The sequence below is a fragment of the Doryrhamphus excisus genome, chromosome 9, assembly GCF_030265055.1.
Source record: "Doryrhamphus excisus isolate RoL2022-K1 chromosome 9, RoL_Dexc_1.0, whole genome shotgun sequence".
NCBI lineage: Eukaryota > Metazoa > Chordata > Actinopteri > Syngnathiformes > Syngnathidae > Doryrhamphus > Doryrhamphus excisus.
This window is the reverse complement of record NC_080474.1, coordinates 44,260-57,790: the sequence shown is the minus strand read 5'-3', so window position 1 is coordinate 57,790 and position 13,531 is coordinate 44,260. Positions and strand designations below refer to the sequence as shown.

General features: G+C 45.4%; 2 protein-coding genes across 3 annotated transcripts; both read left to right on the top strand.

The window, feature by feature from the left end:
• Window positions 1–131: 131 nt before the first annotated feature.
• il17d (interleukin 17d) lies at window positions 132–3,299 on the top strand. Of its 2 annotated transcripts, XR_009131733.1 has the most exons (3): window positions 132–987; window positions 1,466–1,920; window positions 3,152–3,299. XR_009131733.1 is itself a non-coding variant. In XM_058083099.1 (2 exons), the coding sequence occupies exons 1-2, from the start codon at window positions 677–679 to the stop codon at window positions 1,800–1,802; spliced, it is 648 nt and encodes a 215-aa protein (XP_057939082.1). In that variant the 5' UTR covers window positions 132–676; the 3' UTR covers window positions 1,803–3,131. The 2 variants fall into 2 exon arrangements, 1 of the variants encoding a protein (XP_057939082.1); XM_058083099.1 differs by lacking the exon at window positions 3,152–3,299 and having other exon boundaries at window positions 1,466–3,131.
• LOC131136338 (intraflagellar transport protein 88 homolog) lies at window positions 1,779–12,669 on the top strand. The gene is made up of 25 exons (XM_058083080.1): window positions 1,779–1,920; window positions 3,152–3,367; window positions 3,439–3,510; window positions 3,607–3,666; window positions 5,696–5,749; window positions 5,861–5,924; window positions 6,160–6,229; window positions 6,318–6,408; window positions 6,478–6,582; window positions 7,025–7,127; window positions 7,220–7,566; window positions 7,950–8,020; window positions 8,105–8,191; window positions 8,577–8,676; window positions 8,746–8,832; window positions 8,911–9,097; window positions 9,179–9,287; window positions 9,503–9,653; window positions 9,725–9,840; window positions 10,637–10,689; window positions 10,758–10,823; window positions 10,904–11,010; window positions 11,192–11,252; window positions 12,326–12,433; window positions 12,524–12,669. The coding sequence occupies exons 2-25, from the start codon at window positions 3,185–3,187 to the stop codon at window positions 12,643–12,645; spliced, it is 2,574 nt and encodes an 857-aa protein (XP_057939063.1). The 5' UTR covers window positions 1,779–1,920; window positions 3,152–3,184; the 3' UTR covers window positions 12,646–12,669.
• Window positions 12,670–13,531: the final 862 nt, after the last annotated feature.

Sequence of the window (13,531 nt, the reverse complement as noted above, 5' to 3'; positions counted from 1 at the left end):
GGAAATCCCAGAAATCACATCTCCGTTCAAAACATGAATTCAACTTCCACTGGTAAAGTGTGATTCAAATACCTGAAATACCTGAAATACCTGAAATACCTGAAATACCAATACCCATGCCCATACCGCCCGGTCCATGAACTCTGCTGATCATGCTGGCATGCCGTGTTGTCATCACTTCTAGCTACCCCACTACCCTTTAAGCATAGCTAGCTATAGCTACGTCTTCTAACCAGCGACATCAACACCAATACCACTCGGTCCATGGAAAATCACGACCGTTATCGTGTCTAAGTGTGGACATGGCGGAGTGGCTGAAAAAAAGACCCGAATTATGATGTGAAAGTCTCTGTACATTTGATCCCGAAAGCAGCCACGCAGCTGCAGTTTGGACCGCCCACTCCCACGCTGGATGTTTTATTAGCAGGGCTGGATGTGCTGGCAAGAAGACAGAACCTCACTTTGATTTGGATCCGACTTTACAAGCATTTTGGTGGAAGGCAGCATTTGAAATGAGACCGTGGACAGATGGTCCCACTGTGTCCACGCCGGAGTGGCTTGTTATTACAATGTGATATTCACCCGCAGGAGCTACCTCCAAAGTACAAGTGCCGTCCCGCGTCTCAAGGCGAGAACATCGGGGAGGATTTCCTACTCGGGCTCGAGGACACCTGTCATGCGGCGTGGGTTCCGTGTCCTGTTGGCGGCACTGCTGCTTCTCCACGTCGCCGCCCTCGCCGCGGTGGGCGGCCGCGTGAGGAAGAAGGTCCCGCGGACTCGCTCGTGCTTGGACCTCCCGGAGGAGATCCTGGAGCAGATGTTCGGGCGTCTCTCTGTCGGCGTGCTGAGTGCCTTCCACCACGCCCTGCAGCTGGAGCCCCGGGACAAAGTCAACCTGAACTGCCCCGGGACCGCGCCGTCCCCGCCGGCCGACAGCAAGAGCCGCCTTCCTGTCAACCTGCTTAGCGTCTCGCCCTGGGCGTACAGGTCGTAGCTCCTCCATGTTTTTTTTCACGACTTGGGAACTTAACATTAGAACATTCAAACTGTTTTTATATGCGAAGGATAAAAATAAACCCATAAACGAAGCAGACTACTTTATGGTGGTCTGCCACCTGATGTCGCTGTTTGTCCAGCCATCCGTTTTTCATGCCGCTTATCCTCACTCGGCTCGCGGGCTATGCCGGAGCCTATCCCAGCTACCCTGGGCCAGCCAGTGGCAGCGCACATATAGACAAGCAGAGACAAGCATTCACACTCACATTTGTGGTGGACTTATGCAATATTTCGCTTCACTAGCTGATATCTGTCACAAAAGCAACATATTTCCAAATTGTACTAGGAGATACTAGTACATACTAATGCTACCTAACCTGATGAGTTATGTTCCCAGGGGAACCGGACCAGGAAATCTTTGCTCTGTATTAAATATAAACAACACTCCCCATGCTACAACTGTGTGCAGGATCTCCTATGACCCAAGCAGATACCCGCGCCACATCCCAGAGGCCTACTGCTTGTGTAAGGGCTGTCTGACCGGACCTGACCGCCAGGAGAGCGACCAGTACCGCAGTACGCCTGTCTACGCTCCCTCCGTCATACTCAGGAGGTCCGGTTCTTGTGTCGGGGGCCGCCACTCCTACTCCGAGGTGTACGTCTCCATCGCCGTGGGGTGCACGTGTGTGCCTCTTCTGGACAAAGACAGGCTCATCCAGAATGGCAACCAGAGCCTGGAGTCTTGGAGAACGGAGCCCAAAGCTGCCAGGTCCTTCTCGGTAGCAGGAAGCAAGCGAGTGGGCTGAAGATGGAGTCTAACATGTGACTCAATCAGAACATCACATACGGCATGAAATACAAGTTAGGGGAAACATTCAGCCTTTGCAAAGCTAGTGTTCGCCTTTGGTTGACGCTGCCTGAGAGGTTAGTGTACTGTTACTCACTTTTGTCCAACCAATTCAAATAAGCAGACTTTGCTTTCCTAGTATTCTCTACTATTGATACAGTGTTTCGTCATGTCTGTGACTGCCTGGGCAGTCCATCCTGCCCGGGCCCCAAGCGCCTCCACACACCCCGCTAAATGACTAAATGAGAGCTTTGGTCCCAACAACACGTTCAACCATCAAATGCAAGCATGTTCTGCATCAACGCATTCATCTTGTGCATATGTTACCAATAGCGGTTGCAGAGAATGGATTTGGCCAAAAAATGTCAATATTCTTCACAATTTGCAGGTGTTATACCTGTTCTTACTTTAAAAGTATGAATATTGAAGCAAATGGGACTTATTCTTGGCCTAACTTAAGCAGTTGCAATGAGAAGGATGACAAAATGAGTGAAAATAGAAAAAATAAGGCAGGATTCAAAGACGTGCTTGTAGTATTCTTCACTGGAATGGAACGATAGCCACTGCAGGATGTACGCAGTCCAGAACAATAAACAACTAGAAAAGCACTCAAGAGCGTCAAAAGACCTCGTCTTCTATGATGACAATTCCAAAGCACCCTATTTTCTTTTCACATTCTGGATCCTAGTATCCAGAATGATTCCATTATCTGGATCAGTCTTTGATACATGTAGTTTTTTTTCCTCCCAGTACTCAGTATCCAGTACCATTTTTTTATGACTTTATATGCAGTTGCCAAAAATGGTCCAATCTCTCGCAATGTTAGAGAATCCTTGAAAAACTTCCTGGATCCAGACGGTGATCCAAAGTGTAATCAGTTCTTCCATATCTAATTTCCTACAATTTCATCCCAAATCCATGTCGAACTTTTCAAGTTATTTTGAACACACGGATGAACGCCGGCAAAAACGAATGTAAAAAGGAACTCTTCCAATGTTGGCGTGTGAGCCTTACGTCTTATTTATGGCTAATATGTTTATCATATTCGGTAATACATGTGTAAAGGTGGCTATAGGGGTGTTATTTCATGTCTAGAGGGCTCTAACGTTAAAAACATGTCTTTAGAAGGTTGTGAGCAGGTTTTCTCTGCTCTAACTAGGAAAATATTCCATTTCTAAATAAGAAAAAAGGCACATTATTGACATTGTGACCCTGCCCACCTACCCACTTTTGTACACACACACACACACACACACACACACACACACACACCTCCCTGCATGTCCACAAACTGATTGCATCGTCTAGGGTCACGTGACATCACAGCAGCTGCTCGGCGGAATGAAGGTTCAAAATGATGACATCATAAAGGCCTCCATTTCTGGAATGCGACAGTGGCCTCGACTTTATATCAGCGAGAGGCTCTCACCCGAAATAAAGACAATGAACAAGCGACATCTTGCAATAGAAGAGGATGACCTCTACTCCGGCTACAATGACTACAGTCCATTGTTTGACTGCAAGGTGCGTCTTTCCCTTTTATGGTGGTAGTCATTAAAAGCCACAAAGCCTCAATGCTGATCCTTTTCTTAAAGGAGCTGGACGCTGATATGGGCTTTCAAGAAGCAGTCAGGAGCAGTCATGGAAGGAAATCCTTCATGCAGTCGGTGTGTGTGTGTGTGTGTTCTTATTGCAAAACATTTGAAACATGTGCTATACACAAGATTGTCCAAAAAACAACTCTTTTCCTCCACATTTTCTAGAGCACCGCACGTCTTCCTGACATTAATACAGGGGGGCGACCTTTAAGTTCTTCATCTGGAGTAAGTACGCCATCTTGGGATACAGTACATAATAACAGCTGGCACACACACGGCAAAAGCCCTCAAATGCCAATGTTTAAAACAGGGGTGTCCAAAGGTGGTTGGGTTTTTTTTGTAAATGGGCCTGCGCCACATTCTTACTATACTGTATACCTGAACAACAACAAAAAACACATCAGAAAAAAGAATAAACTCAAAATATTCTGAGGAAAAACTTTTCATTAACTGGAATATTGTCATTTTAGTAGCATAAAGTCGAAATGTTATTTTATAAAAAGTCAATTACAAAAGTGTAATTGTTGGAAAATTAGGTTGCAGAAAAAGTTCTAATGTTAATGCATAAAGTCCTAACTACGAGAAGAACATTTACAAACAGGAAGTGGGACTAGTTGGAACAAAAACAACAAAATGCTGATGTGATTCTAGTCGCAATATTAGGAGAATAAAATTGTAGTATTAACAGAAAAGGTATCATTTCAGAACAATGTATTCATTTTACAATACATGTAAATAATACAAGAAAAAGTAGCAATAAAGTTTACAAGAAAAATGCTGTGAGAATTACGACAGAATTATTGTCATTTTTATGTGATTATACATGTAACATTAAGACAATTCAGTCCGAAAAAAGCAAACATTTTCTGTCATCGATAAAATGTATGTGGCCGGGTCGATGGAAGGACTGGACCGAACACAAACTTTTATGTGGGTCTTTATTCCCGACCGGACAGGGAATGCTCAGCATTAACAACAATAAGACTGAGATTTGCTTTCTTCTGTCCCGAGCACTAAATATTGGTCCTACTAGGTGCCGGGTATCCTGACTTGCACCAAAAGGCAAAAACTGCACTTGTAGAAGACATAAAAGATGATTAAACACAGTAGACAACAGCTCCACCTAGAAGTCCTCTGTCCCACCTCCAGCACATCTTCCCCCTGTCTTCCCGTCCTCATACATGTCCTGCAGCACTTGAACATACTTCTCTGTCCCTCCAGACTTCCTCTTACGATACCACAGTTCCTCTCTAGGCACCCTGTCCTAGGCTTTCTCCACATCTACAAAGACACAATGCAGCTCCCTCCGACCTTCTCTGGAGTCAAGTCAAGTTTATTTGTATAGCCCTTAATCACAAAAGAGCCTCAAAGGGCTTAACAAGCTGGCAACAGTAGATGATAGACCATAGACCACATCCCCTGGTCTGAACTCCCATCAAGGCAAGGAAAAACTCCAAACCCGTTAGGGAAAAAGAAAGCTTAAGAAGGGACCGCAGATGGGGGAACCCCCCCCCCCCCCCCCCCCCCCAGGATGACCAGGCTGCAATGGATGTGGAGAGGGTGACGTGACAATGAGATATAAACAGAGAGTAATAGTCCAGGTCCAAGATGTAAAGCCATCAGGAGAGGTGGTCAGGCGTGGGTCTTGGGATGATCGCCAGAGAGAGAGAAGGAGCGGCAGTCAAACAGGCAGGGAATATTTTTAACTAAACGCTAAAGTGTAGAAATAAGTCTTAAGTCGGGACTAAAGGTAGCAGCTCTAATATGAACAGGTAGAGCATCCACTACGTTGGAGCCCCAAGAGAAAGGCTCGAGATCCCCCACACTTCTTTCTGGCTCTCGGGATTGTCAAAAGAGGGGCGTGTTGTGAGCGTAGGGTTCTTGACGGAGCACAGGGTACAACTAGATAGGAAGGTGCCAACCCATGTCATATTTGTAAACAAGAATCTTAAAGGAACTGGGAACCAGTGCAGGTTAGCCAGTACTGGAGGAATATGCTGGGATTTAGACGTCCTGGTGAGGAGTGGTGCTGTGGCATTTTGTACTAACTAGAAGGAAAAAGTTGAAATCTGACAAGTGAAATGCTGTAATACTGTAAGAGAATAATTGTCATACTGACAGGCAGGCAAGGAGCATCTGCACGCTGATATGATCGATCATTTCTGTCCAATGATTTAGGCACGGGTGTTTGGAGCGTATGTTGATAGCTACGTGAATGGAATCATATCTGCTGACGTGTGCTTGCTGTTTGCAGTCGAGGACGCCCATGCCGTCATCAGGTAGCAGAGCCGTGACGGGAGCTGTGCAGGTAAAAGGAGGAGCTGAATATTGGAGCTAATATTCGGCAGTATGAAATGACGACATTTACAGTGTCTGCTCTACTTGTGATTGTTTGGATTGATGTGTTGGACTTGAGCAGAGTGGCGCAGCTCGCCCCATGTCGGCCATCAGCGCAGCAGGTTACTCGTCCTCCCCCACCCGCTGTGAGTATTCCTGTTGTACGGACGTACAGCATTACCATCAGCCAAGGGCGTAACTTTGGCTCTACCGTCAGGGGGGGTTTATTGATTTATTTATTGGATCATTGACTTTTTAAAAGGAGTCAGGGTAAACATAGACCCAGGGTAAACATGCTCACTAACCCCCATCCTCTGTGCAAATTACGCCTGCCATCAGAAGCGTACACTGTTAGTAGGATTAACTGGATTGTGTCTTTAGCTTCTGTCTTTGACCCTCTGGGCCAGTCCAGAGGCCCAGCACCCCCACTTGAAGAAAAGAAAGACGACACGTGAGCTTTCTATTCAAGCTGTTCCTGTCACAATCACCTCTCCGTGGAATTGCCGGTAGGCTGGGATTGCTGTGGTGTGGTGTTACAGGCCTGAGGAGAAGATCAAGATGTTGGAGAAGAAAGTCAACGACTTGACGACGGAGAGCTGCATGGCACACAGCGTGGGCAACTCCCAACTGGTCAGACACATCTCTTTCCAAGTCCGCTTCATCCTCATGCGGACTGCCGCTCGTGTTGTGTGATGCCAGGCTCTAGAAAAAGCCAAAGAGGCTGAGAGGAAGGAGAGAGCGCTGGTGAGGCAGAGGGAGCAGTCTGGCAACGTAGAACAAATCAACATAGATCTGACGTATGCTGTAAGTACGCCATCCTCGCCAGACATAGAAAAGAAATTCAGTGTTCGCCAGTGGGCTACGAAGTCTTCTTCCTCTTTGGGCTTTTCCCTTCGGGGGTCGCCACAGCAAACCAATCTCCTCCATCCAAGCCTGTCTTCTGCATCTCTCTCTCGTGTCCTCCTTCACTACACCCATAAACCTCCTGCAAAGAAATACGTTAAATCAATAAAATACTGCACTGAAACTCAGTCATGTTCCATACGATTTTTGGCTTTTCTTTGCTTGTATCAGGGACCCACTGGTGATGGTTCCTTATTGTGGTCATGCAGAGTCAAAAAACTGGACATTGAGCGAATTAACTCGGATCAGCTGTTCTGACTCCCAAAACTCTTTAAGTTCGGGATTTCTATGCTGAACCCCCTGGACTTGACTGGGTCCTGATGTTTGTTGTTGTCTTTGCCAGGTTCTTCTCAACCTGGCTAACCAGTATGAAAACAATGAGATGTATCCAGAGGCCCTGAGTAGCTACCAGCTCATTGTGAAGAACAAGATGTTCCCCAACGCAGGTGAGCGAAAGGTTGGACTTGACTTTGCTTTGGCCAAGTATTCGTACCCCTTCATCCCATCACAAGGTTGGTGTTTTCTGCTTCCCCTGCAGGACGTTTGAAGGTCAACATGGCCAACATCTTTGTCAAGCAGGAGAACTATCCCAAAGCCATTAAATTCTACCGGATGGCGCTGGACCACATCTCAGACGACTACAAGGAGATGAGGATCAAGATCATGCAGAACATCGGCACCGTCTTTGTCCTGCTGGGCCAGTACTCGGACGCCATCACGTCTTTCGAGCACATCATGAGCAAGAGTCCCAACATCAGGACCGGCTACAACCTCGTCCTGTGCTACTACGCCACAAGAGACGGGGATGGCATGAAGAACGCCTTCCAGAAGCTCCTCTCTGTCCCGCTGGGCATCGACGATGATGACAAGTACATCTCGGCTAACGTGAGTGTGCTTGTAGCTCGTTTATACCAGGGAAAGTGTGGCCCTCGGCACCTTCTAAAAATGAAATGAAACTGGAAAACAGCGGTTATGGAAACAGAAAGCATTCAGAAACATTCTCGGACAATAACATCAAAATGTTGAAAATAAAGTTATTGTTATAAGAAATCACAGATTAGGTTTTAAAAGAAAAGAAACGTTTTTTTACAAAGTTGAAATATTAAAACTATTTTCGACAAGACTAAATATAATGAGAAAAAAAAGAATTGTGCAAAAATGTTGTAATACGTGAATAAAGTTGAGTTGAAGTCATAATTTGACGAGAAAAAAGAAGTCATTCAATACCATTCCACTGTGATGTTTCAAGGTTTCATCCTGTCCTTCAGGATGACATCAAATCAAACATGTTGATTGAGGCCATTAAGGATGACAAGCTCCACCAAATGGAGAGAGAATTGTAAGAAAAGTTTATTGAAATACACGGTATTTAAACGGTATTTTCCCGTACAAATCACCACTTCCACCCTGTATGCTAACACAGGAAAGCTCGGGCTGAGAAGTACGTGATGACGGCCGCCAAGCTCATCGCTCCAGCCATCGAGGCTTCCTTCGCTAGCGGATTTGACTGGTTTGTTTGTCTCAAGAATGAAGCCTTTCAAAACAAGGCTTCTTAAACCGTCTCATCTTTATTGTCATTACGTTTTAAGTCATTGTCATTAAAAAAAAATAACTTTATGCAAAAAAAACCCCACAGTGGGCCACTGTGGGTTTTTTTTAATCACCTGTCATATAATGACATGTCCAATGTGCATTTTAGAGAAATTGAAGGCATTTCTTCAACATAAAGGCATATATCCAATGCACACATTCAAATGAATAAATATCAGATATTTGACTTCTAACCGTGCAGTGAATATATACAAGTATATACATACATATATACATATATACAGTACCATGGAGGAAGATGACAAGAAATATAATGCCAACAGATTGTTGTTTGTCTTTAAAAGGTGTGTTGATTTGGTGAAGAGCTCCCAGTATGTGCAGCTGGCCAACGACTTGCAGTTAAAAAAGGCCATGACCTTTTTCAGGCAGATGCACTTTGACCAGGTGAGAAGCTCCTTTTAACGAGACAGTCCTTCCACTTTGAGACCAGACACCTTTTCTTATGTCGTCAAGGCAATGAAAATCCTGAAGGAAGTAGCCAAGCAGGACAGCAGAGTGAAGAGCGCCGCCTCCAACAACCTCTCCAGCCTCTTTATCCTGGTAGAACTCGTCTTCAGGTTCCGAGGAAGACCAAAAGAGAAGCTTGGAAGATCTACTTTTTGTAATGTGCTGTTCCAGGAAAAGGACTATGAGCAGGCAGAGCGATACGCCGATCTGGCTATGAGCGCCGACCGCTACAACCCAGGAGCTTTCGTATGCAAGGGCAACACCGAGTTTGTCAAACAGGACTACGTGAAGGCAGCAGAGTTCTTCAAGGAAGCTCTGAGGAACGACTCCTCCTGCACTGAGGCTCTTCGAAACCTGGGTAACGCCCGTTTGGAGAAAGACGTACCGTCCACAAATATCAGAGTGGAGAAAAAAACTTGCTATGTCTCCTTTTTCCAAGGTCTCACCTACAAGAAGCTGAATCGTCTGGAGGATGCCCTGGACTGCTTCTTGAAGCTCCACGCCATTCTTAGGGATAGCGCTGAGGTCATGTATCAGCTGGCCGACACGTATCCTTCGACATGCTGCCGACTGCGTAGATCGGTTGCCATTTTTTTGCATTCGTAACCCAACTTTAAAAGCTCTTGTTTACTTTGCTCTGTGGGCTTGCTGACCTGACTTGATTCAACAGACTGAATCCAGATGCAGAGGAATCCTTTGTAATAACTTTATTGTGGTCATGCACTCTTTGTTGACATATTTGCCTTTGACGAGCGCGTGCCAGTTATGAGCTTCTGGAAGACCCCCAGCAGGCTATAGAGTGGTTGATGCAAGTCATCAGCGTGGTCCCCAATGACCCCAAGGCTTTGGCCAAACTGGGGGATCTGCACGACCTGGAGGGGGACAAGTCCCAGGCATTGCATTACTACTGTGAGGTACAAAGCTTTGTGTGCGTGCTCAATGATGGACATCAGCGCGCGTCACATGCTGTGCTCTTACCGTCCAGTCCTTCAGACTCTTCCCTTGCAACATGGAGGTGATTGAGTGGTTGGCGGCCTACTATGTCCAGACGCAGCTCTATGAGAAGGCCATTCAGTACTTCGAGAGAGCCATACTTGTACAGTGAGTCGCACTTATGGCGCTTTCACATTTGATAGTTTCCGTACTCCTTTCTGCTTGGTAAGAATTACGAGGGCACCTGTGGTGCGTCACAGCAAGCCGTGTGACAACGCTCAAACCTCCAATTGGTCAGCTTTGAGCATTGATGCCTTTATTTACCCAGGCAAGCAATTTAAGAACAGATTCTTATTTACAAATAAGAATTAAGAGCAAGCGTCAACGTTAACCGGAAAAATGGCTCGTTCTTTATGGCATGTTTACAACGACACTATTTACACACCCTAAACGACATAATGCTGACGTAACTACAAGGAGAAAGCACCTTCAATCCATCCATTTTCTATGCCGCCTATCCTGGGGTTGCGGCGTATGCTGGAGCCTATCACAGCTGACTTCAGGCGAGAGGCGGGGTCCACCCTGGACTGGTCGATAGAGAACGGCTTGAAGGTCTAAACTAAATGGGTCCCCAGTTTAGCATGCTAGCGGTTAGGGTGTCGAGGACAATGCACTCGTCTTTTTGCTGTTGGGCTACGAGATCGCCGATGCCATTTTTCAAGTGATCACCAAACGACAGTATTTGCTCAGTCACCTGTCGGCTTCCTGTTTACTTTCTGGTGCTGACCAACTGGAGAAGAGAGCGATGTCACGTGGCTTGCTGTGCCGCTTTTGCTAACATCAGTTCTGAAAATAATGTTGTGAAATGAAAATGAAGTGAGGATGTCCCATGGCAGATGTTTGACGAGAATGTAGTGAAATAAAAATGAAGTAGAGATGAGGTTGAAGCTGTGTTGTTCCTCAGACCAAGCGAGGTGAGGTGGCAGCTCATGGTGGCCAGCTGTTACAGAAGAAGCGGTAAGCATGTGTTGGCTTACGTTAGACTTTGGACACTTGTTCTTACATGCTTGCTTTTTCCATGGCAGGAAACAGCCAAAAAGCCCTAGAAACATACAAAGAAGTCCACCGCAGGTTTCCAGACGACGCTCAATGTAAAGAATCGTACTGTGTCAGTGTTTATCGACCTTGTGACCGCTTGTACTGCTAGAAGAACTGTGTCTGCTGTCAACAGGTCTACGCTTCCTGGTGAGGCTAAGTCAGGACATGGGCCTGAAGGAGGTCCAAGACTACATCGCCAAGCTGAAGAAGGTTGAGAAGATGAAGGAACTCAGAGAGCAGGTATGAATAATCACTGTGAATAAATGGCAGCGTTTTCATGTCGAGTCATAGATGCATTCGTCATCTCCAAGAGAAATGACCAAACAGTGTTTACATAACACGATAGTGCATTTTTCTATGGCACCACCTCATTTCCGGTCAAATATATTTGATTTCTTTTTTGTTGGTTCTCTCTCTCCAGAGGGCAAAGGCTGAGCGAGAGGGCAGCAGAAGCAGGAGAGCAGACAGCGCTGACAGTCCTGGTGAGTCCAACCGTAGACCACATTTAAGTCTGTCCAACATGCAGCCCACAAAAGTCGTTAGCCTTAATATGCAGATGTAGCACTAATTCTCACAATACAATAATACAATATTATTATATCCACTAGTAACTCGTTCGATCCCAGCCATTAAAAAAACAAACAAACCTTGATTACCGGCCATTTTAGACAATTCTGATTCATTTTTGAAAGCACACAGAACATTGTGTTCTATGGCTATATAAACATGGAATCTACCATCAAGAAAAGCTTTCTCCATTCCATAGTAATCAGCAGTAGGCCGTAGGTAAGTTTCAGCAAAACATTAGCTCCCGACTAGAAACGAGAAAAAAGATAACTTTCACTTTGACACAAATAGTTTTTGCTTTTGCGACAACTCAAATATTATTTCATCTCAACCACAATACAAACAAAAATGGCTTGTTTTAATCCAAATAAGAATTTATTTACAAATGTAACACCATGAAATATTTCCAATTTTCACATTTGGAACTAAACTGTGTGTGCGCATGCGTGTGCATGTGTGCATGCGTTAAAATGTTCCTACGATGTGTAACCTGCACGCTACACTCCTCCACGCTGTCGCACCTCCACCTTGCTGCCAAGTGTGTATTTCCATGCAAAAGAGGCACCCCGAGCTCTTATCAAATGCACTTCTGCCACCTTGCTCTAATAGTGACATCTTTTAGTGTGCACCTGTGTCACATCTTTTTGCCTTTCGCAAAAAAAAAAGCATCTTGGAATCGGAGTTCTGGTACAAAAAAGGTATAAATAGTTTTTTGGTCATTAGTGACTTAATGATGGTATTCTAATACATTTCAACTAAGCTTGGATTGCCCGATGATTAAATGATGGAATGTAAAGTATTTATTAGAGTTCTTCCCGATGCTTATAAGGGTATGATAGTTTCATAACAGAAAATAATCTAAAAATAGATTTAAATGATAAAATACTTTGAACCAAAAGATGATTGAATTCCTGCATAATTGAAGAAGATTGTAGCCCTTTCGGCCACATGTGTTGATTTTGTTTGTATTGCAACATTTGCGTTGCAGACAGCGTCCACAGCAGCAGCAACAACAAAGGAGAGCGTTTGGGCGCCCAGGTGATGTCACTTCCTGCTTCCAACGAGCCCTACGAGAGCAGCAGCCCCAAAGAACTGGGTGGGATGCCTTCATCATCGCGCTGTTCATTCTGAAGACACTTCACTACTACAACAACAACACACAGAACACGTGTTTTGCCTCATGCAGACGCTTCCTACGTGGACCCACTAGGACCACCTGCAGACACACCCAGGACGGGGGTCAAGAAACGAGCGGATGACGACGTCTTTGCGGGTGAAGATGTCGGCGAGGAGCTGCTGCCCGAGTAGCGTGTCTGTCATGTGTGGCAAATACACACTCGGGGTGTCACGAGACGAGGCGATGTTTTAACATTACTTTTAAGAAAAGTACAATGGTAAGATAATGTTCCAAAAATGTTCCAATATATTGCAGCCTAGTGTCTTGTGTGTGTATGCTAGCAGCCCCTCCTCCACCGGGACTGAGACTGAGATTGAGATGAGATTGTATGACTGACAAAAGGGCTCACTCTGTTTATGCCGGTGTTCTATGGAACAAACGACCAAGGTTCGCAAACCAATACAGAGTGAACCCTCTTCCTGCCTGACGGGTGTCCCAAGCCGAGGAAAACAGGCACGCACGCACATGGCAATACATTGAGGCGGGCAATTCATTTTCATTTATTGTGTGATGGATTCATCTATTTATCATCCCAAGCCTTTTGCCCACACCACAGGTTTTTTCTGAACGCATATTAATCTTGTGAGATCTTGTGCCACCCTAAAACACAGCAGGGTGTTTTATTGTGGTGCGCATATTGCGGTGCGCATATTGCGGTGCGCATATTGCGGTGCGCATACAGCAGCGCATGCTGACATAATGTGGTAGTGACGTAATTGTCTCATTTGCTATGATGTCTTGAGTGAGTTAAAAACATCCAAAATGAACAGCTTTCCTCTGTGGCTTCTTTTTGTCACAAACAAGAAGGAGCCGCCCGTGAGTGCCCTCAGAAGGGGTGGGGCCAACAGCATCATTTACTGCTTGGAGTGAGGAGTGTTTTTCACCCAATGCCTCTTCATTAGATTTGTCACGCGATGTGCTCTTAAAACGTATCCAGAGGGGTCTAAAGACAAATATAGCAAGGAAGCTGGAAAAACGTCTTCTTACTCTCTGGCAGACCAGGCGTGGTATGAGGCG